The sequence below is a fragment of the Rattus norvegicus genome, chromosome 15 (genome assembly GCF_036323735.1).
Source record: "Rattus norvegicus strain BN/NHsdMcwi chromosome 15, GRCr8, whole genome shotgun sequence".
Taxonomy (NCBI): domain Eukaryota; kingdom Metazoa; phylum Chordata; class Mammalia; order Rodentia; family Muridae; genus Rattus; species Rattus norvegicus.
This window is the reverse complement of record NC_086033.1, coordinates 3,016,073-3,036,315: the sequence shown is the minus strand read 5'-3', so window position 1 is coordinate 3,036,315 and position 20,243 is coordinate 3,016,073. Positions and strand designations below refer to the sequence as shown.

General features: G+C 40.8%; 1 protein-coding gene across 2 annotated transcripts in view; it reads left to right on the top strand.

Annotated features, from left to right (window-relative positions):
* Adk (adenosine kinase) overlaps window positions 1–20,243 on the top strand; it is a 383,203-nt gene that overhangs the window by 259,430 nt on the left and 103,530 nt on the right. For both annotated transcript variants that reach the window (NM_012895.3, XM_006251631.3), the window contains exon 7: window positions 4,818–4,988. In NM_012895.3, the coding sequence (NP_037027.2) occupies window positions 4,818–4,988 (171 nt within the window). The remainder of the gene's footprint in view (window positions 1–4,817; window positions 4,989–20,243) is intronic.

The window sequence follows — 20,243 nt, the reverse complement described above, 5'->3', positions numbered from 1 at the left end:
GAGTATAGAATGTGGAGGCCCAAGCCAGCCTGAGCTGCATGGCACACTCTGTCAAACAGTAACCCCTGGAAAAGAACCGTCCTCAAACTCCCTCTCTCATCAAAATGGAGCTATTTATTAAATGAGAGTGATGAGCAGTATACAGGCCATACGTTTCACATTAATCACTAACTTGGAAGGTGTTAGTCCAGGTCCAGGTGCACCAGAACTAATCAGTAAATTTCCGATGGCTGTATCAACATTCACTGATAATCTCTGGGCTTGATTGATATTCCTTAGCCTGGTTCTCTCCCCAGTCCTTCAACCCTCTGTAGTAAGTGCCTTTCTCTAGTCATCACATCCTGTGTCTGCCCAGTGCCTCCCTCCATCCCCTGTCAGATTTCTCCGCACAGTCTCCCTGTTTGCCTTCCACCGTTCTCCCCTTTCCTGTCTGCTCTCATCTGTTCTCTTATTGGCCCACATTCCCTCCCTTGGTAATTAGAACCACAACCTTCTTCTAACTTACTTTTCATGATTCAAATGGTTTCATGGAAACGTTGGTTTACAATATGTCTCTAGTTTTATTCTGGATTTTTCTACTCAACAATAAAACCATATTTTTTTTTTTTTCGGAGCTGGGGACCGAACCCAGGGCCTTGTGCTTGCTAGGCAAGTAAAACCATACTTTTTTTAAAAAAATTATTTAAACATCATCTTTGGGGTTTTGGGTTTTTTTGTTTTGTTTTGGGTTGGGTTTGTTTTGTTTTGCTATGGGGAATCTACTTTTCTTTTTAATCTTTTATTGGATAATTTCTTTATTTACATTTAAAATGTTATCCTCTTTCCTAGTTTCCCCTCTGGCAACTCCCTCCCCTGTTCCCCCCCTCCCTGCTTCTATGAGGGTTCTCCCCCAGCCACCCACCCTCTCCAGCCCTCCTCCCTGCCCTGACATTTTCCTACACTGGGGCATCGAGCCTTCACAGGACCAAGGGCCTCTCCTCCCACTGATGCCTGACAAGGTCATCCTCTGCTACGTATATGATTGGAGTCCCTGGGAGCTCTTGGGGGTCTGGTTGGTTGATATTGTTGTTCTTCCTATAGGGTTGGAAACTCCTTCAGCTCCTTCAAGGAGTCCTTTCTCTAACTCCTCCATTGGGACCCTGTTCTCAGTTCAATGGTTGGCTGCAAGCATTTGCCTCTGTATTTGTCAGGCCCTGGCAGAGCCTCTCAGGAGACAGCTATATCAGGCTCCTGTCAGCATGCACCTCTTGGCATCAGCAATGTCTTCTGGGTTTGGTGACTGCATGCGGGATGGATCCCCAGGTGTGGCAGTCTCTGGATGGCCTTTCCTTCAGTCTCTGCTCCACACTATGTCTCCATATTTTCTCCTGTATTTTCGTTCCTTCTAAGAAGGACTGAAGCATCCACACTTTGGTCTTCCTGCTTCTTGAGCTTCATGTGGTCTGTAAATTGTATCTTGGGTATTCTGAGCTTTTGGGCTAATATCCACTTATCAGTGAGTGCATACCATGTGTGTTTTTCTGTGACTGGGTTACCTCAACTCAGGATGATATTTTCTAGTTCCATCCATTTGCCTATGAATTTCATGAAGTCATTGTTTTTGATAGCTGAGTAGTACTCCATTGTGTAAATGTACCACGTGTTCTGTATCCACTCCTCTGTTGAGGGACATCTGTGTTCTTTCCAGCTTCTGGCTATTATAAATAAGGCTGCTATGAACATAGTGGAGCACGTGTCCTTTTATATGTTGGAGCATCTTTCGAGTATATGCCCAGAAGTGGTATAGTTGGGTTTTTGGGTAGCTCTGTGTCCAATATTCTGAGGAACCTTCAAACTGATTTTCAGAGTGGTTGTACTAGCTTGCAATCCCACCAACAATGGAGGAGTGTTCCTATTTCTCCACAACCTCGCCAACATGTGCTGTCACCTGAGTTTTTGATCTTAGCCATTCTGACTGCTGTGAGGTGGAATCTCAGGGTTATTTTGATTTGCATTTCCTTGATGGCTAAGACATTTCTTTAGGTGCTTCTCAGCCATTCGATATTCCTCAATTGAGAACTCTTTGTTTAGCTCTGTACCCCATTTTTTAATAGTGTTATTTAGTTCTCTAGAGTCTTAACTTCTTGAGTTCTTTCTTTTAAGATCCTTAAGCTGGGTGGTAATGGTGCACCCCACTGATCCCAGCACTTAGGAAGCAGAGAGGCAGGTAGATCTGTGAGTTCAAGGCTCTCTTCATTTAATTTCTTTCTCAGCCTGTTTATTCTTTGAGTAGAGGAAGACTACTGATTTGTGTGAGTTAATTTTATATCCAGCCACTTTGCTGAAGTTGTTTATCAGGTTTAGTAGTTCTTTGTTGGAATTTTTGGGGTCACTTAAGTATACTATCATATCATCTGCAAGTAATGATACTTTGACTTATTCCTTTCTAATTTGTATCTCCTTGACCTCCTTTTGTTGTCTAATTGCTCTGGCTAGGAATTGATTACGTAGGGAGAGAGTGGGCAGCCTTGTCTAGTCCCTGATTTTAGTGGGATTGCTTCAAGTTTCTCTCCATTTAGTCTGATGTTGGCTACTGGTTTGCTGTATGTTGCTTTTGCTATATTTTCGGTATGGGCCTTGAATTCCTGATCTTTCCAAGACTTTTACCATGAAGGGTTGTTGAATTTTCGTCAAATGCTTTCTAAACATCTAATGAGATGATCATGTGGTTTTCCTTTTTGAGACTTTTTTATATAGTGGATTACATTGATGGGTTTCCGTATATTGAACCATCTCTGCATACCTGGGATGAAGCCTACTTGCTCATGATGGATGATTGTTTTGATGTGTTCCTGGATTCGGTTTGCGAGAAATTTATTGAATATTTTTGCGTAAATATTCATAAGGGAAATTGGTCTGAAGTTCTCTTTCTTTGTTGGGTCTTTGTGTGGTTTAGGTATAAGTGTAATTGTGGCTTCATAGAAGGAATTGGGTAGTGATCCATCTGTTTCAATTTTGTGGGATAGTTTGAAGAGTATTAGTTCTTCATTGAAAGTCTGATAGAGTTCTGCACTAAACCCATCTGGTCCTGAGCCTTTTTTTGTTTGTTTTTTTGTTTGGTTTTTTTTTTGTTGTTGTTTTTTGTTTTTGTTTTTGTTCTTGTTTTTTTGGTTTTTTTTTTTTTTTTTTTTTTTGGTTTTTTGGGGGTTTTTTTTGGGTTTTTTTGTTTTTTTGGGGTTTTTTTTTGTTTTTTTTGTTTTTTTTGTTTTTTTTGTTTTTTTTTTTTTGATTGGGAGACTTTTAATGGCTGCTTCTATTTCTTTAGGAGTTATAGGGTTGTTTAGATGGTTTATCTGATCCTTATTTAACTTTGGTACCTGATATCTGTCTCAAAAATTGTCCATTTCCTCCAGATTTTCCAGTTTTGTTGAATATAGGCTTTTGTAGTACGATCTGATAATTTTTTGAATTTCCTCAGTTTCTGTTGTTACATCATCTCCCTTTTCTTTTCTGATTTTGTTAATTTGGATCCTATCTCTGTGCCCTCTGGCTAGTCTGGCTAAGGGTTCATCTATGTTGTTGATTTTCTCTAAGAACCAGCACCTGGTTTTGTTGATTCTTTGTATAGTTCTTTTTGTTTCTACTTGGTTGATTTCAGCCCTGAGTTTATTTCCTGCTGTCTACTCCTCTTGGGTGTATTTGCTTCTTTTTGTTCTAGAGTTTTTAGGTGTGCTGTCAAGCTGCTAGTGTAAGCTCTCTCCAGTTTCTTTTTGGAGGCACTCAGAGCTATGAGTTTTCCTCTTAGCACTGCTTTCATTGTGTTCTATAAATTTTGGTATGTTATGCCTTCATTTTCATTAAATTCTAAAAAGTCTTTAATTTCTTTATTTCTTCGTTGTCCAAGTTATCATTGAGTAAAGCATTGTTCAGTTTCCATGTGTATGTGGGCGTTCTGACATTTTGTTGTTACTGAAGACCAGCCTTAGTCTGTGTCGCTTTGATAGGACACATGGGATTCATTCAGTCTTCTTGCATCTGGTGAGGCCTGTTTTCTAACCGATTATATGGTCAGTTTGGAAGAAGGTACCGTGAGGTGCTGAGAAGAAGGTATATTCTTTTGTTTTAGGACAAATGTTGTATAGATATCTGTTAAATCCTCTTGGTTTATAACTTCCAAACTCATTTCATGTTATAGCCCTGGATTATTTTCTTATTATGTAAAAATTATAACTAAATATAAATATTAACAAATCCAGGTATTTACACACCTGCAATCTCTAGACTTCTAGAGTTCTCCAGGACCTCATTTGGTTAATGTAGGGGATGCCATCTCAAGACTAGAAAATAACATCAAATAAATTTAGTTAAAGTATTTTTAAGGTAATATACAAACTATTCTCTTTATAAACATTATGTCTAAACCACTGAAAAGATGATAACCGATTATAAGAAGCTAGGATTCCATCTGCCTCCATTCGTATTTCTGAAATTTATGTTTTATTTTCGTAAGTAATTTTGTTCTATAGGTTCCATGTGTTCTTGGTAGCGCATATATAAAATCTAATATGAAATGTTTCTGTGCAGTAATGACATGTACCAAACATATATTGCTCACGTGATAAAGATGTTTCTAGTTAAACACAAACACAGCCATTTTGCTGTGGATTTTATAACTAAGTTTGTACAAGCATTGGTATTTGAGTGAATCTTGTATAATTGTCAAGGATACGTATCCCAAATTTAAGGTTTTATTTCTGCATTCCTGAACAAGCACACAGTTCCTCTCATTCTCACTTAATCTGACTGTTCTAATTTCATCTCCTTCTCTCGTTGTCCAGGGCTTCTTTCTCACCGTCTCCCCAGAGTCAGTGTTGAAAGTGGCTCGCTATGCTGCCGAGAACAACAGGACCTTCACTCTGAACCTGTCCGCACCGTTCATTAGCCAGTTCTTCAAGGAAGCCTTGATGGAAGTCATGCCTTATGTTGACATCCTCTTTGGAAATGAGACGGTGAGTTGCTTCAGACAAACATGACCTGAGATCCTATCTCCAAAAATCAAATAAAAAATAGTTTGTCGGTTTGGGGACTGTGTGTATGTTTAGGATTGCACAATATAATTTTGGGTATAAGTGAAAAAACAAATAAGTTTTGGGTAAGTGTCCTTGATAATTATACAAAATTCACTCAATGTGAATTTCTCTAGCACTGTATTTTCTATATTTCCTTTTTTTTTTTTTTTTTTTTTTTTTTTTCGGAGCTGGGGACCAAACCCAGGGCCTTGCGTTTACTAGGAAAGTGCTCTACCACTGAGCTAAATCCCCAACTCTTTTCTATATTTCCTAAGGAATAGCTAGTTAGTAAAAAATATTTTTTAAAGATTAAATCATTGGGAATTAAATTACATATAGTAAAATTCACCCTTCTTACTCTACAGTTTTTCACTTCCACAAATGCATATATGACTTACAACTATGACCACAACCAAGACTTAAAACAAACAACAAACCAAAAAAAAAAAAAAAACTCTTTTCTCACTTTTAAAATCTTCTATCTGAAGCTATTTAAAGTCAATAAATTATGAGTAAATATTGATATTATACTCTTCATTCTATTTACTAATGAGATTATTTTTTAACTATTTGTATGTCATAGTTGAAAGTGTCACAGTGGAATTTCACTTAAGCTATTACAGCTTCTTCTTTAAATAGTGATGCATTTTCTCCCATTTACAATCAAGGGAAACTTTAAAAATGCATGAAACAGAATGGGGGAGCGTTAACTGAACGTTCATGTGATGCCAGCCAGATCGGTGAACTTTTATGAATGTTGGAAGTTTTCTGTTACATTGATCACCCTGGCATCTCCACATGTGCGGCCTGGTGTGCACATGCAATAAATAAATAGTCAAATAAATAAATAAATAAATAAACAAATAAATAAATAAATAAATGCACATTTTAAAGGACTAAATTTATATATAAAGGCATTTATCTTTGATTGATGCTGAAGTTTGGCAAAGAAGAGACTTAGGGAAACAGAAAAGCATAATCCCCCAAAGTGACGTTTATATTTACAGGTAATGTTGATAATATCAAAATGGTCTTCACTGTAAAAAAAAAAAAAAAAAAAAAAAACAAGTGTCTAAAGCAAAGCAACCATGTAAAAATAAAAGGTTAATTAGAATTAATCAAAAATTAAATACTTTCATGGCCAAGAATAGCCACACACACCTGAGACAGCATTTCTTTGTGTCCTTGCTGGTCTGTAGACCAGGCTGGCTTTGAACTCACAGAGATCTGCCTGCCTCTGCCTCCTAAGCACTGGGATTAAAGGTATGAGCCACCATGCTCAGCTGCAAATCAAATTTTTAATGAGCAAGATTTCTAATATATATAGATGGCATATTATTAAACACCAAGGAAAAGAAACTTCCGTACAAATGCTTTATGAACGTCTTGAAAACATTCAGTAAAGCCTAAAGAGTCAGATGTAGCAAACAGCCATTGGGTATGGGGGTGCAGCTCTGTAGGTATGGGGTTGTAGGTATGGGGGTGCAGCTGAGGGAGAGTGACTGTTGACCATGGGAAATTCCATCCATTCGAGCCCAGCACCATGTGGGGGTGGTTAAGTAAAGTCTCAGACAAACATTAGAACAGTGGATTCCGGTGGCACAGGGCATGCGTGGACAGTGGTGATGGCCACACACAGCTGTGAATGTGCTCACACTGAAGTTTATCTTACACATAGTTAACAGTTCTATAAAGATTGATTCTACAAACTAGCAACATTGGATTAGGTCTTCCTATAGATTATTAAATAATGTTTTCCTATCTAGGCGAGAAAACTGTAAGCTGCCACATGGCCACGTGAGGTCGAAAAACGTTCTTTTGTTTGTGAATCAGTCCCGTTCACTTACATTCGTTTCAGCAAATACTAAGGTAGTGAAGCCCACCACAGTAGATCAGTAACTGCTAGAAGCCAAGTTCCTTGTCAGATCTGTCCTGATAGGACTGTAGGGTGAAGGTGGCTCTGGGTGACTCGGTGTGCTCTGTATCTCACTGAAGCAGTCTTTAAAGGACTTGTGATAAATGAACAGCTACCCTGTGGGACACCGATGTTTGCCCTGCGTTTAACAGTGAGGGTGGACGAAGCCGCATTTGCATATAATGCAAAGTCAAGTAACTCGACACCTCAATGATACCAAATAAGGTGGATGTCAGAATCCATGTTTTAAGTGTTCATCAGATAGAAATACCAGCTAAGGCACTTCCGTTTAATAGGGACAATAAAGAGGATGCTGTGTTTGATTACAAAGTGCAAGTAGATTAATGTTTTAGCTTTTGAACATATTACCATTGTTCTCCCTGAGTACTTTAGTAATAAGGATAAATTATTTTCAGTTCTTGAGGAAAGAAAACATTTTTCTTGTAAAAATGCACTGCCATGTAAAATGTAGTTAACAAGAAATATAAATGTGTGTATATATATTTACGTGAATATCTTATATTCCTTCCTTTCCCTCCCTAGCTCGCCCAATCTACTTAATATTCGATTTCCAAGAATGATGAGAATCAGCTGATACCAAGCACACTTAGCTTTTATTTTGAACTTGGTTGTCCCTTTCCTTTTTTTTGGAAAGGTTTGGACACTAGCATCAGCGACTTCCCAGGAGTCTTAGCTCAAAACCAAATGCTTTAGCAAGACGGGCCTAGCAGCGCGTGACTACATCCTGAAGCACTTCTGAGGCAGAAGCAAGGGGACTGTATGGTCTACACTGACCTTTAACTTGCAGGCAAAACTTTATCTCAAGATAAATAAATAAAAACCAGGGGCTGGAGAACGGCTCAGCCAGCACCCTCAACTGTCTACAACCCCTGTTCCAAAGGATCAGCTATTCTTAGTCAGACGCACAGGCCAAACTCCCATACACATGAAGTAAATGAATTAAGATTGAAACGTAGTAGGTAAATGAAAGCAGCTTGCCCACCCGCCTGTTCCTTCACAGACAGCAATCAGCGATCCCCTGTAAAACAAGTCAAAGACAGGCTTACAACAATTGTCCCAACGTACTTACCACTTACAGTGGTTCTCAGCCTTCCCAACGCTGTGACCCTTTAATACGGTGCCTCATGTTGTGACCCCCAACCATAAGATTATCTTTCACTGCTTCTTAATAACTGTAATTTTGCTGCTGCCCTGCTCTATAATGTAAGTATCTGTGTTTTCCAATGGTCTTAGGCGACCCCTTGAGTCCTTTGACCTCCCAGATTGAGAACCAGTGACTCTGTAGCATTAAGAATTAAGCCGTGTGTCCACGCAGTATGTTTGAACTGAGGGAACTGAGTTGGAACTTTGGGGATTCTGAGGAGCGAGTGTTTGTGAGTGAAGAGTAGCAGAAAAGGAAGATGTGTGTGGTGGCACCGGCTTGCAGTGCAGCACTTGCAAATGCGTTCCACACATGCCAGGGCTGCACAGAAAGTTCAAACCAGCCTGGGTTCTTTATTGCAACTCTTGTCTCAGAAAAAATTTATGAAATAAGTAAAATGATGAGGGGGAATAAGCCCCAGCATTTGAAAGGGTTTCAAATCTTCTCACAGTAACTCTTCACTTCAGACTGAAAATAGAATTCATAAGCCACTGAAGGAAGTGTGTGTGCTTGTACATCTGGCATTTGGAAGACAGAGGCAGGAGAATCAAAAGTTTGAAGCCAGCCCAGGCAACATGAGTTCCTGTCTCAAAGGCAAGAAAAATGAATGTTTGAAAGTAATTTAGAGACATCCTAAGGAAAATAGGAGCATCATTGATCGAGTAGACATCATTGATCTGATGTAGACAAGGTGAGTTACTAAGTGTCTACTCCCTTATTGTTTTGTGGTAAGGAGGACTTAACAGGAACCCAGAGAGGACTCAGTTGCTGGGATGCTGGCTTGGCTACAGCCCACAGGCCTGACTCAGGGTGTTTGGCAGGTAAAGTCAGAATCAGCAGTTCTTGGTCAGCCTGGGCCATATGTTCCTGTTTGAAAAGACAGACAACATCGAAGGCAGCAATCAGCAAAGCTGAGCATCCCAACCGTTTTCAAGCACGGAGTTCACTATTATGTGCATCCTCAATGCTGTACAAACCTTCCCGTGGTCCATTTGCAGAATTTTTCCTTTATCCCAAACAGGAGCTCTGTGCATATTAAATAATAACTCCACCCATATTGTGTCATCCCAGCCCTTGGTAGTCGCTTTTTTGCATATCATCATGAGTTTGCTCATACTACATACTTCATACGATGTTTCATTTGATAATTATCTGACATCCCTGGCTCATTTCCCACAATTTTTTTCCAAGTTTGTCCATGTTATAGCATGTCTTAGAAGTATATTGTCCTCTAAAGTTGAACACTCTTTCTCCTTCTCCCCCAAGACACTTCCCACCCACTTTTTCCAGGGTTCAGCCACAGAGTCTCTTGTGTTCTAGACAAGAGATCTGTCCGTAGTCTTCCATGAAATTCAGAAATGCACTGAGACATGTCCTTCCTTTCTCAATTATAATTGTTTAGTAAGCCAGTGTGATGGCTGATGAGACTGAGGCAGGAGGATTACCAAGAGTCCAAGGCCAGCTATAGAGCCAGACCCTGCCTTTAAAAAAAAGCAAGAAAATAAGCAAATGAATAATTAAATAAACAAAATCTTTGATTAACCCTATTATTACATTGTATTTTCCACTTTTAAATGAAATGCCTGGATTCATAGGTTATATTGACTAAAGTAGCTTCTCTTCTTCTCTTGTCTATAAACATTTGGATATTATACTTTTAATTAATTTTTTAACATCTTCAGAGTTGAACCATTTTCTTTTAGCAACATCATTTTTCAACTAAACTCACATGCAATCGGCTTAATAAAGGCCATTCTTCAGGCAGCTAATATAAATTATATCTATTGATGCCAGCTCACGCTAGCATCTTTGTAGTCATTGTCTACCTGTACGTGATTAAAGAACTTGATTGTTCTTGTTTTCCATCATTATTAAATTAAGAAGTTTTTGAATAGCGTCATTTTGAAAATGGTTCTTAGGAGTAATACCTTTTAAGGTTCCCTAATCACTAGATAATTAACCCGACAGGATTAAGTACACTCAACTTTGCCTCAGGATGCACAGCTCTCAAATAAGGTCAATTATCTCCCGATAATGACTACTTTGTCAAGAGTTACCACTTAATTCCACAGTGAAGCATCACACCACCCATACAGTGCACCTTAAGATATTTAAGATAGTAAAGTACAGCTTGAAATTGGCCAGAGAGCGCTGTTGAATTCTTTCATATGTACTGAGAATAACATATTGCTTATTACCCTGCCCCCTTCTGTGCATAGTATTTTGACAAATGACTTACTTTTATAAAGATATTCCATAGCTCTGTTTCATCAAATCCTTCTCTGGTGATTTTGCCGCACTCCCATTTCTTTACAGGGAAAACTAGGTTAAACTGTCACAGAGTACAGAGTAGGAAAGCTAAGATCACTCTCTCCTAAGTAGGCATTAAACATGTGCTGCTTCAGTTGTCAGGCGGGTTTCACTCCACAGCCTAGCTGGCCTCAGCGTCCACAGGGCTACTATTACAGGTACTACTGTGCCTAACTGTTCCCTCTCCTTCTCTCCCTTCCTCTCCCACCTTCCTCCCTCTCCTTCTCTCACAGTCTCCCTCCCTCCCTCTTGTCTCTCTCTGAGTGGCTTAGAAATCAGTGAGTTACAGATCAGTGGAGAGAGGTCTGCTCTGTGCTGGTTGTTCAGTCTCTGAGGAGCTGCTGAGTCGTTCTTTGATAGTGACGAAGCTGAATGGCCGGACAGACAGGCGTTACTTGAGACATCAGAACACTTTGAACAAAGTAAAACTGGCTTTAGGTGTTTGGTCCATATCTTCTGAACCTAAATGATAGCATTAAGACAGGGTACCACGGTAGCCCAGGCTAGCCTTGGGCTCACAGCAGTCGCTCTGTCTCAGCCTCCAGTCATCCTTTTATGGAACCAAGTGGGAATGTGTGAGCCTCTCCTCCCTTTTGTGTCACGTGATGCCGGGAATGAGCAGAGACTTGATGAGCAGTGTTTGTTTACGTAGAGTGGGAGAACTGTCAGTAAAGCCTTGTAAGCACAAGGACTGAGATTGATCCCCAGAGCCTGGCCTAACTGGCCAGGTCTGAGTCTAATGAGACAGGCTGTCTCCAAAGGAAAAGTCGAGCAGCTTTCCTAAAAATCAGCAGGCGGGCCGTCCCCCGCCACTGCAGGCAGACAGATATGCAGGCACCCCTTCACGCCTGTAAGTGCATTGCCTACACACGTCTTCATTCACACGCTGTCTTTTGGGTTTTCTGGTCCTCTGTGTAATTAGTAAGTTTTAGAAACTCCATCAAACCAATATATATATTTTATACTCTGGTATTTTATCCGTACATCTTTTTGTCGAATCTGATTCTTTAAGGTATAGAGTTCCCAAGCATTTGCAGGAACTCCAGAACTATCACCTAGTTGTATATTCCAACTGTAGAATAAACGGTTTTCCCTTTTACCAAACCGCTTTCAACCTGAATGTGAGGAACAGCTACATCTACTGATGGTGGACGTCGCCTTTGCAAGCCTGTTCCTAGGAAGCTCTGCACTCCTCCTGAGGAGAGCCTGTGGTGCAGTCAAATCTAAGGTTGCTATAACTGCAGCCAAGAAGACGGGAACCCGAGTGTTTGAAATGTACAGGGATCCGTAGAATTTTGGCACATTGAGCTTTCCTGGTAACGAAAATGAAATTTCAATTAACACAGAACGTTGTATCACATGACCGCAGCTTAGCTTCTTACTCTTTCCTTCAAGTCTTCCTAACACTCACTCTCTCTCTCTCACTGTTGCTCTGAGTGGGTCTGTGGGGTGACCCACAGGACAAAGGATTAATGTGTTCAGTTTGTAGATGAGGGCTCAACGCCCATGTCAGCCACCTGAGTGCTTCCTCAGGTGTGAGATGGCCACCAGCCTGGGGCGTGTACCTTTGTGACCTTTCGAGAAACCTTGAATCAGAGGCACCCCGCGTGCCAACTGAAGTTCAGATCAGCGTTTCTGTGCAGATTTTCTTTGGGTTTATTCGCTTGTTTTGGTCTCATTTTTTTTTTTCTTTTCTTTTTTTCCGGAGCTGGGGACCGAACCCAGGGTCTTGCGCTTACTAGGCAAGCGCTCTACCACTGAGCTAAATCCCCAACCCCAATCTCATTTTTTACTTTAGTCTCTGGATATATTGTCAAAATAATGTTTTGGTTACTTAAATTGTTTCTTTCTCATTCCTAACTACTTGTAGTTTTTAGTGCACAAACCATTTCTATGGTTCCCTATGAATACAGAAGGTCGAATCAGGAGCTTAACACCCATCATCCCTCACCGTCTCTTTACACGTTCTCTCAAAGCTCAAACCTGCTTTGTGTTGAGTGATTGGCTCTCCCATAACCCAGCTGGTCTCAAGTTCACCACAGAACTGAAGAAAAACCTTGATCTTATACCCTATACCCACCACTTTATATGGTGCTAGGGATTGACCCCAGGGCTTCATCCGACTGGGCAGGCCCCCAATCAACTAGGCCCCAGCCCTGAACATATTTCTAAATCTCAGTAATTTCTGGCACATATTCATGTTTCTTTAAACACTGTTCTTTGTTTCACAGAGAGCTGTACAGTATAGGTCTGCTTTGCACTTGGCTGGTTTTTTTTTTTTTTTCAACAAGTATGTCTTGATCCTTCCACAGCATCTCTGGTTTTTTTAGAGCCAAGTGATTCCCCACTGTGTGAACACACTGTGTGCACTCTTAGGGCAGTCCCAGAATTTCACAGTACAAACAAGTCTTTCACTAAATAACTGTTGATCTGTATTTCAGTATTATTAGAGATGCTTCTTCAGGGTGAATTCTTAGAAGCGGGCACAGTACCTCAAAGGAACAGCCCTTACAGTCTGTAGATAGTTCCAAATCCCTCCCCAAATCCCTCTCCAAGTGAATCGCGTACGTTTTCAGACTTCAACAGCAGTGTCTTTCTGATTTTTTCGTTTTTTGTCTTTGCAATGCTGGAGATCAAACCCAAGCCCCTTCGGGTGCTAGACAAGAGCCCCGTCAAAGCACCTCTCCTCGCTCCCCTTGTGATGGTGTGTGAGTGTTTGATAATAGACTGCTTATAAACATGGCCATCGAATAGAATTCATCACAGTAGTTGGAATGACACTTTATTTCCAAAACATCGGTTGCTTTTCTGAAAATTAAACTGAATTAAGACGAGCTTTCTGTCCTTCCCAACTAATTCATTTCTATAATATGATTAAAAGTAATGCCAGATGCCAGGCAGTGGTGCACACACCTTTAATCCCAGAACTCAGGAAGCAGAGGCAAGGGGGTCTCTGAGTTTGAGGCCAGCCTGGTCTACATACAGAGCAAGTTCCAGGACAGCCAGAGCTACACAGAGAAACCTTGTCTTGAAGGACCAATGATAATAATCGTTATTTATTTTATTATAATGATATCATACATTTATAATATGATCTATTATAATTAACATATTATTAAATATCTTGATTCACTTTGTATATTAATTAAATAGTAAAGTAACATGAATTACAATTATAGTAATTTCACATAATATATGCTGTTTATTGTTGTTGTTGTTGTTGTTGTTGTTGTTCCAGAAATTAAAAGTGATCATTCTTTAGGGCATTCATCTCTTTTTGCTTATTTTATTAAAGCATTGCCTCAATATGAAAAGGGTCGCTATTCTGTACTCGTTTGACATTCTGACCCCACACTTCATGTATAATCAATACCCCTATCCTGTCCTAACCCTCTCAGCTCTACCTGGCAGAAGCTCTCCTTCCCCTGCCGTTAGGTCAGCTGTGAATGTGACTGCTTTGGGTGTCGTCATAATGCTTGTGCTGTTTTACAGTTCCTTAAATTATGTTACTGGGCATTTGTTTTCTGTTACACTGGACTGTGTTCGTCCATAACACTGACTTTCATTCTTCCCTGTATTCCCACTATCAGAAAAGTAGCAGGATTACTAAACATTTAAGGAATGAAGGAATTTGCTTTTACATTTTCAGAAGATTCAAAACCTTTGCAAATTTAGGAAAACATTTGTTTTTTACAACTATGATATCATTTATTTACTACTTCATTTGTTTGTTTGTTTTTGAGACTTGTTTCTTTGTGTAGTCCTGGCTGTCCTGAAACTCACTCTGTAGCCCAGGCTGGCTACAAACTCAGAGAGCCGCCTGCCTGATCTTAAAATATTCATGATCTTAAGATTACTTTTTTATACCAATGATATTGTGTTTTGTTTTTAAATTTTTAAAAAGTGTGTGTGTGTGTGTGTGTGTGTGTGTGTGTGTGTGTGTGTGTGTGTGTGTGTACACCAAGGCACATATGTAGTTAAAGTACAACTTTTGGGAATTGGTTCCAAAGGTGGAACTCAGTTTCTCTAAATGTACTGCTGCTTTAGACTGTAATAAAATCCTAAAAATAATGTAGATACTAAAATACCAGTTCTTACTTTGACTGCTTCATACATTCTATGTAACAAATTAAGTTACGTAGCCTTTGGATATTTGTGCACTATAAATTTATGCCTCCCTTTTCCTTTCATAGAATATATACATTAGCTAGGCCTCTGGGTGGATTCTTGAATTTGAGACAACCCTAAAGTAACTTCAGAATAGTAAGACCATCTATCGGTAAAGATAAGGTAGGAAAATACGCGTCTCTGCCATTTTTGAAGATTAAAAATAAATGAACACAGTGCTCTCCATGCCCCTACACTGTACCATTAGGTAAAGTAGAGCGCAGGCATTTCTCTCCGTGGACCTTGCTTGTACATGCTCGACAGGCGCTCTGTGCCTTAGACACATCTCAGCCCCTTGCCTTTTCTCGTTTACCGCTTTTCACCATTTTTGACTTTTGTTTCCATCCTAGCTGTGTAGATTACAGTTCATGTCTGACCATGACGAGTGACGGTGACGTAAAACTCCACAGATGTGGTGGACTGAATGAGAAGGGCCCCCGCGGGCTCATGTATCTGAATGCTTAGTCCCAAGTTGGTGGAACTCTTTGGGAGGGCTCAGGATGTGTGATTTTGCTGGAGATGTGTGGGGGTGACGTTTCAAAAAGCACACACCGTTTTTTATAAGTTGCCTTGGTCGTGGTGTTTTATCCTGACAGTAGACAGCAGGTTTAGAAGCTCAGTCCTTCACAGAACTTTGGAAGCCCCCAGTCTAACCTACATTTCCAACTAAAGACAAAGTCGGGGACCCCAACATCCCCTACTTTCAGTAATTTGCCAGAACGTCTCGGAGAGCCACGAAAGCCCTTCCTTACATCACAGCTTTACTGCGATGGCCTCGCCTCAGGACGAGCCAAGCGAGGAGATGAAGATGACTTGAACGTAACGCTTCTCTGTCTCTTCTCTGTGGACTAAAACACACCATCTTCCCAGCAAAACAATGTGACCCCCAGCCAAGGGAGCCCCACCAAGCTGCAGTGCTCAGGGTCCTTACAGGATGGGACTTCGCCACCTGGACATAAGCGTGAATAAGCGGCACCGTAGTCATTTATAATCATGGTCTCCAGAGAGACCTGTTTTGCCACTACATTCCAACAGTATATACACTTGGCCACAGTGTCGCTACTCAGTGTGGATTTTCGGGTCCATCAGTATTTTCTGTTTTATTTCGTCTTTGTTCAGGAATAGCTACTGACCTAGGGCCTTCATGGTATGCGGCAGGTTTTCCACGGTTGAGCTACACCCAGAGCTCTCTGTTTGCTTTTTGAGTTAGGCTTGAGTTAGATTGCCTGCACTGACTCTTACAGTCCAGGCAGCCCTTGAAGTCAGCCTGCCAAAAAACTGGGGTTCCAGGTTTGTGCCAGCCAACACGCCTGATGTCAGTACTGCTCTGATGCTCATTTTGTTTACTTGAAGCTATGGCTTTCCCTGAGGGGGTAGGGGGAGATCTCGAGATCTCCATGTTGTTTGCAGTTTGTAACCTTAATGTTTGAAGCTCAGTTCTGCTGACTATGAAAAAAGCTGCCTCCTGGCTTTTTTCCCCCTTGGATTTTTCTAAACCATTGCTTCCACTTCTCAAAATTTAGCCAAAGTCCTATTCTTCTTCTGATGAGTCATTTGCAGAGATCGGGAGTGTCTTTGCTTTAGTTTCTGTGAGTCTTCAGACTTATGTTTAACTACTCATGTGTGTGCATAGCTATGAATTTGTGTGTGCTTGTCTGCTGATAGACACATGGCCTCACTGTTAGCCAGGTTGTCAGGGAGCTCACTACGTCCACCTTGTCAGTTTCCTCTCTGTTGCTGTGATTGAACAACAGGACCGATGCAACTTACAGAAGGAAGAATTTATTTGGAGCTTATAGTTCTTGAGGGTCAGAATCCAGGATGGATTCCTATTGAAATTACAAGTACAAGCTACTAGTTATCGTGTGTGTGTGTGTGTGTGTGTGTGTGTGTGTGTGTGTGTGTACACTCATGTGTGTCACATTTATTTACCTAATGCGCCTAATTATTTTGACCACAGTTTATTAAGTTCATAGCCTGTGCTGTGCACAAGGCTCTCAGACATACTTAAGAATATTAACATTGCTGAGAATGCCAATATGTCTGAACAGTTAAGTGCTTGCTGCTCTTCTAAGGGCCGGTGCTAGGCAGCGCACAAACTCCCTGTAACTCACCCTCCAGGGGATCTGATACCTGCTAAAAGGCAGACTTACTCATCACAATACCTTTTTACATAAAAGTCTTCACTCTAATTCACATTACAGAGCTCAACTCAGGCTTAGTGGGGCCAGGAGATGTTAATAATTTTAAGAACCTCATTTTATAGCACTCTAAACTAAGCCTAGGAATTCTGGTTTTTACCAAAAGCATTCAGTCAGCTCTTCCCATCTCTGGTTTCAGTAACTTAGCATACTCTACCCTGAAAGCACAAATATAAGAACTAAGATTTCCGAATTTACCAACTGCTCCTGTATTCAGTGGTCAGTTCTCTCTCGTTTTATTCCTCTGCTTTGCAATGCCCGTTGTTAGCTCAGGGGCTCCAGCACGGTAAATTCTTTTCATGTCTTTCCTTAGGAAGATGTTTAAATTTTCATTTGGAAACACAACTTTCCTTAGGGTTTTTATTGGCTACTTTCAAGGCCACCTAGATACCATGTTTCCATTGTCTTTTTTTCTTCTGATACGGGCTCCTGCTATGTAGCCCAGGCCGGTCTAGAATACATGATCCTCCTACTGCAGCCTCCCAAGTAGCACCACTGTTCCCTTCACAGTCATTCATTTTGAGAAGCAACATTTGGTTTCTGTCTTTTACCTGAATAATAATTAATATTAAACTGCAGTGGCTTATTTGTAGGTATTAGTTCTCATTTGTAAAAAGTGGGAGGGGTATTCTTAATTTAATAGATAAACCCAACTTCTTAAGAGTGGTAGTTTGGAGAAAAATAGTCCCCCATATGAGGTAAAAACAGGCTTGCTTTCTCTGAGTATGGCATTATACAAAAAATGACCCCTCTGTTTCTTGCCACCTTCCAGGAGTGAAATGCTGTCAGGAGTGAATTGAATTTACTCCTTGGTAATCAGACTTCACATCTGGTAAACTGGAGTCAGTTTATCCCTCATGTTATGTGGAACTTAGAATTGGGCCACAAGGAATACTGCAGAAAAACTGGAATAACTTGTCCTTGCTGCAAAGAGCATCCAGGTGACCACAAATAGTAAAAAAAGAAAAAAGATACAGTTACTAAACAGCTGTATCCCAGCTGGGTGGCACTCAGTGCTATTCTTCAAACAGCAAATAGAAGAAGGGAGCTTTATAAGACTGGGTGGACTTTTAAAATGTGCTGTTGATGTTAAGAGAGGGGATGCCTGTTTAGAGGCAAGCATTCGCTAGAAAGTGTCTCATCTCTCTATAGCTGCTCTCAGACTTGTGTTAACTCAGTTTTCTTTTTTCTCTTTAAATATGTATAAGTGTTTGCCTGTGTCTGTCTATCTGTGTGCCACTTGTGTTCCTGGAGCCCAGGGAGGCCAGAGGAAGGTTTCAAACGCCTTAGAACTAGAGTTGAGGTGGTCCGTGAGCTGCCGAGTGGGCGGTGGGGATCTAACCCAGGTCCTCTGGAGGAGCAGCCAGTGCACTGTCTGGCAAATCTGAAGTTTCACACTAACTTCTGCAAGTGAGGGGAAACATGATGTTTGCCTCTCTGGGTCTAGGTTGCACCACTCAGAATGATTGTTTCTGAGAACGGCATGATTTTGCTTTCCTGAACAGCTGAATAATATTCCATTGTGTCAGTTGCCACATTTTCATTATCAGTAACTGGTGCCCATCTAAGCTTTTTTCATTTTCTGGCATTTGTGAATAGAGCAGCAGTGAACTGGGATGAGCAGGTAAAATATAGAGTCCTCTGGGTATACACTCAAGAGTGGCTGGATCGTGGGATAGATTTATTTCTCGCTCTTTAAGGACCTTCACACTGATTTTCCTAGTGTGCTCCCACCAGCAGTAACTGACACCTCTCCTACATCCATGCCAGCAGTTTTCAAGGTTTGGTTTGATTTGGTTTGGTCTGGTTTGGTCTGGTTTGATTTGGTTTGGTCTGGTTTGGTCTGGTTTGGTCTGGTTCTGGTTTGGTTTATGTTAGCCATTCCCACCAAGTGAAGTGAAATCTCAAAGTAGATGTAATTTGTATTTTCCTGATATTCAAGGATATTAAACTTTTAAAACCATGTTTCTCAGCCGTCTGTTGAGAATGCTCTGGTTAGTTCTGTGTCCTGCTTTTAATTGGGTTGTCTTTCTTAATGTCTTCTGTGGTTTTCGTTTTGTTCTTGTTCTTTGTCTATCCTGGGTACCCTCCGATGGATGTGTGGATGACAAAGGATTTTGTGCATTCTGTAGGCTGCCTCCTCACTCAGGTGATGGTGTCCTTTGATGTACAGAGGCTCCATCCATTCACAGCATCCCTTGCATTAATTGCTGGTCTTAATGCCAGCTCTGTAAGGTTCCTAGTCAAAAAGTTCTTTCCTGTGCCAGTGGGCTAGTCCAAGTGTATTTTCCTCTGTCGGCTTACGGGCGTCATTGCTCATGTTGAAACCCTTCCTTCTCCTGTGTGGAGCTCTCTGGTTTGACCAGCAAATCTGTTGAGGCCGCTGTCTTTTCTCCAGTGTGTATTGGTGGTGGTGGGTGTGTGGGTACCTGTGTGGGTCCCGGTTCAGCTGCATTGATCGGTGAGTCCCTGGTTATGTTTAGCAATGTTTTTAATGTCTCAGCTTTTTCAAGTCTTCTGTTGCTGAATATTTTACTGTTTCTGCTTTTCGGTTTACACATACAGCTGGGTAAGAAAACCTTTGTAAATAGATCTTCATTGTAATTCTAATATTTGAATCCATCTTCTAAGTATTTAAATGCTTAGAACAGAGCAACAAAACAAAAATCCTTCAGAAGAGGGTAATTAAATGTTAATCTCACCCAGATTAATAAATTAATTAGTCACTCAGATTCTAAATATAATTAAAATGGAAATTTGGAAAAGGGGGAAATTGCTGGATAGTGAGGTGACAAATTTAGTAAACAGAAGTACAGGAGTCCATTTAAATTTGAATTCCAAAATATCTGAGATAACCTGGTACAAAAACAGTACTTGTGTCCTGTCTGAAATCCAGACTTAACCTTAGGTGATGTTTAGGTGTGCGGGAAATGCCATGATAGAGGTGATATGATAGGAAGAGTAAAGAAGGCTCCGTGCACAAGCGGAGTGGCTGGAGTGTGCCGAGGAGGATACAAGAATGGGGACAAGCGTGAAACTCACAATGCATAGTAAGACTGTCTCTGACCTTCAGATAAAACCCATTTACTACAGAAGCCTTACAACCTGAATCAACCCCAGGAATCCAGAACTGTCCTCTGACCTTCCCCCTTAAGATCTCTTCCTCCTGTCTCCTCCCATAGTCTTCCTCCCTTCCTAGTTCATGGCCGAGACATGCACACACAGACAAGCACGGGTATATTTTAATCTAGATTCCTCGTGTAAGAGAAAGTGTTCAGAATTTCATATTCTGAATCTGGTTTATTTGTCAGTTCAAATGTTGGTGGATGTTTGGAAGGATCCATTTCTGAGCTGCTCTGAATAGCACAGCAATACGTGTGTGTGTGTGTGTGTGTGTGTGTGTGTGTGTGTGTGTGTGTGTGTGTGTCTGTCTGTGATAT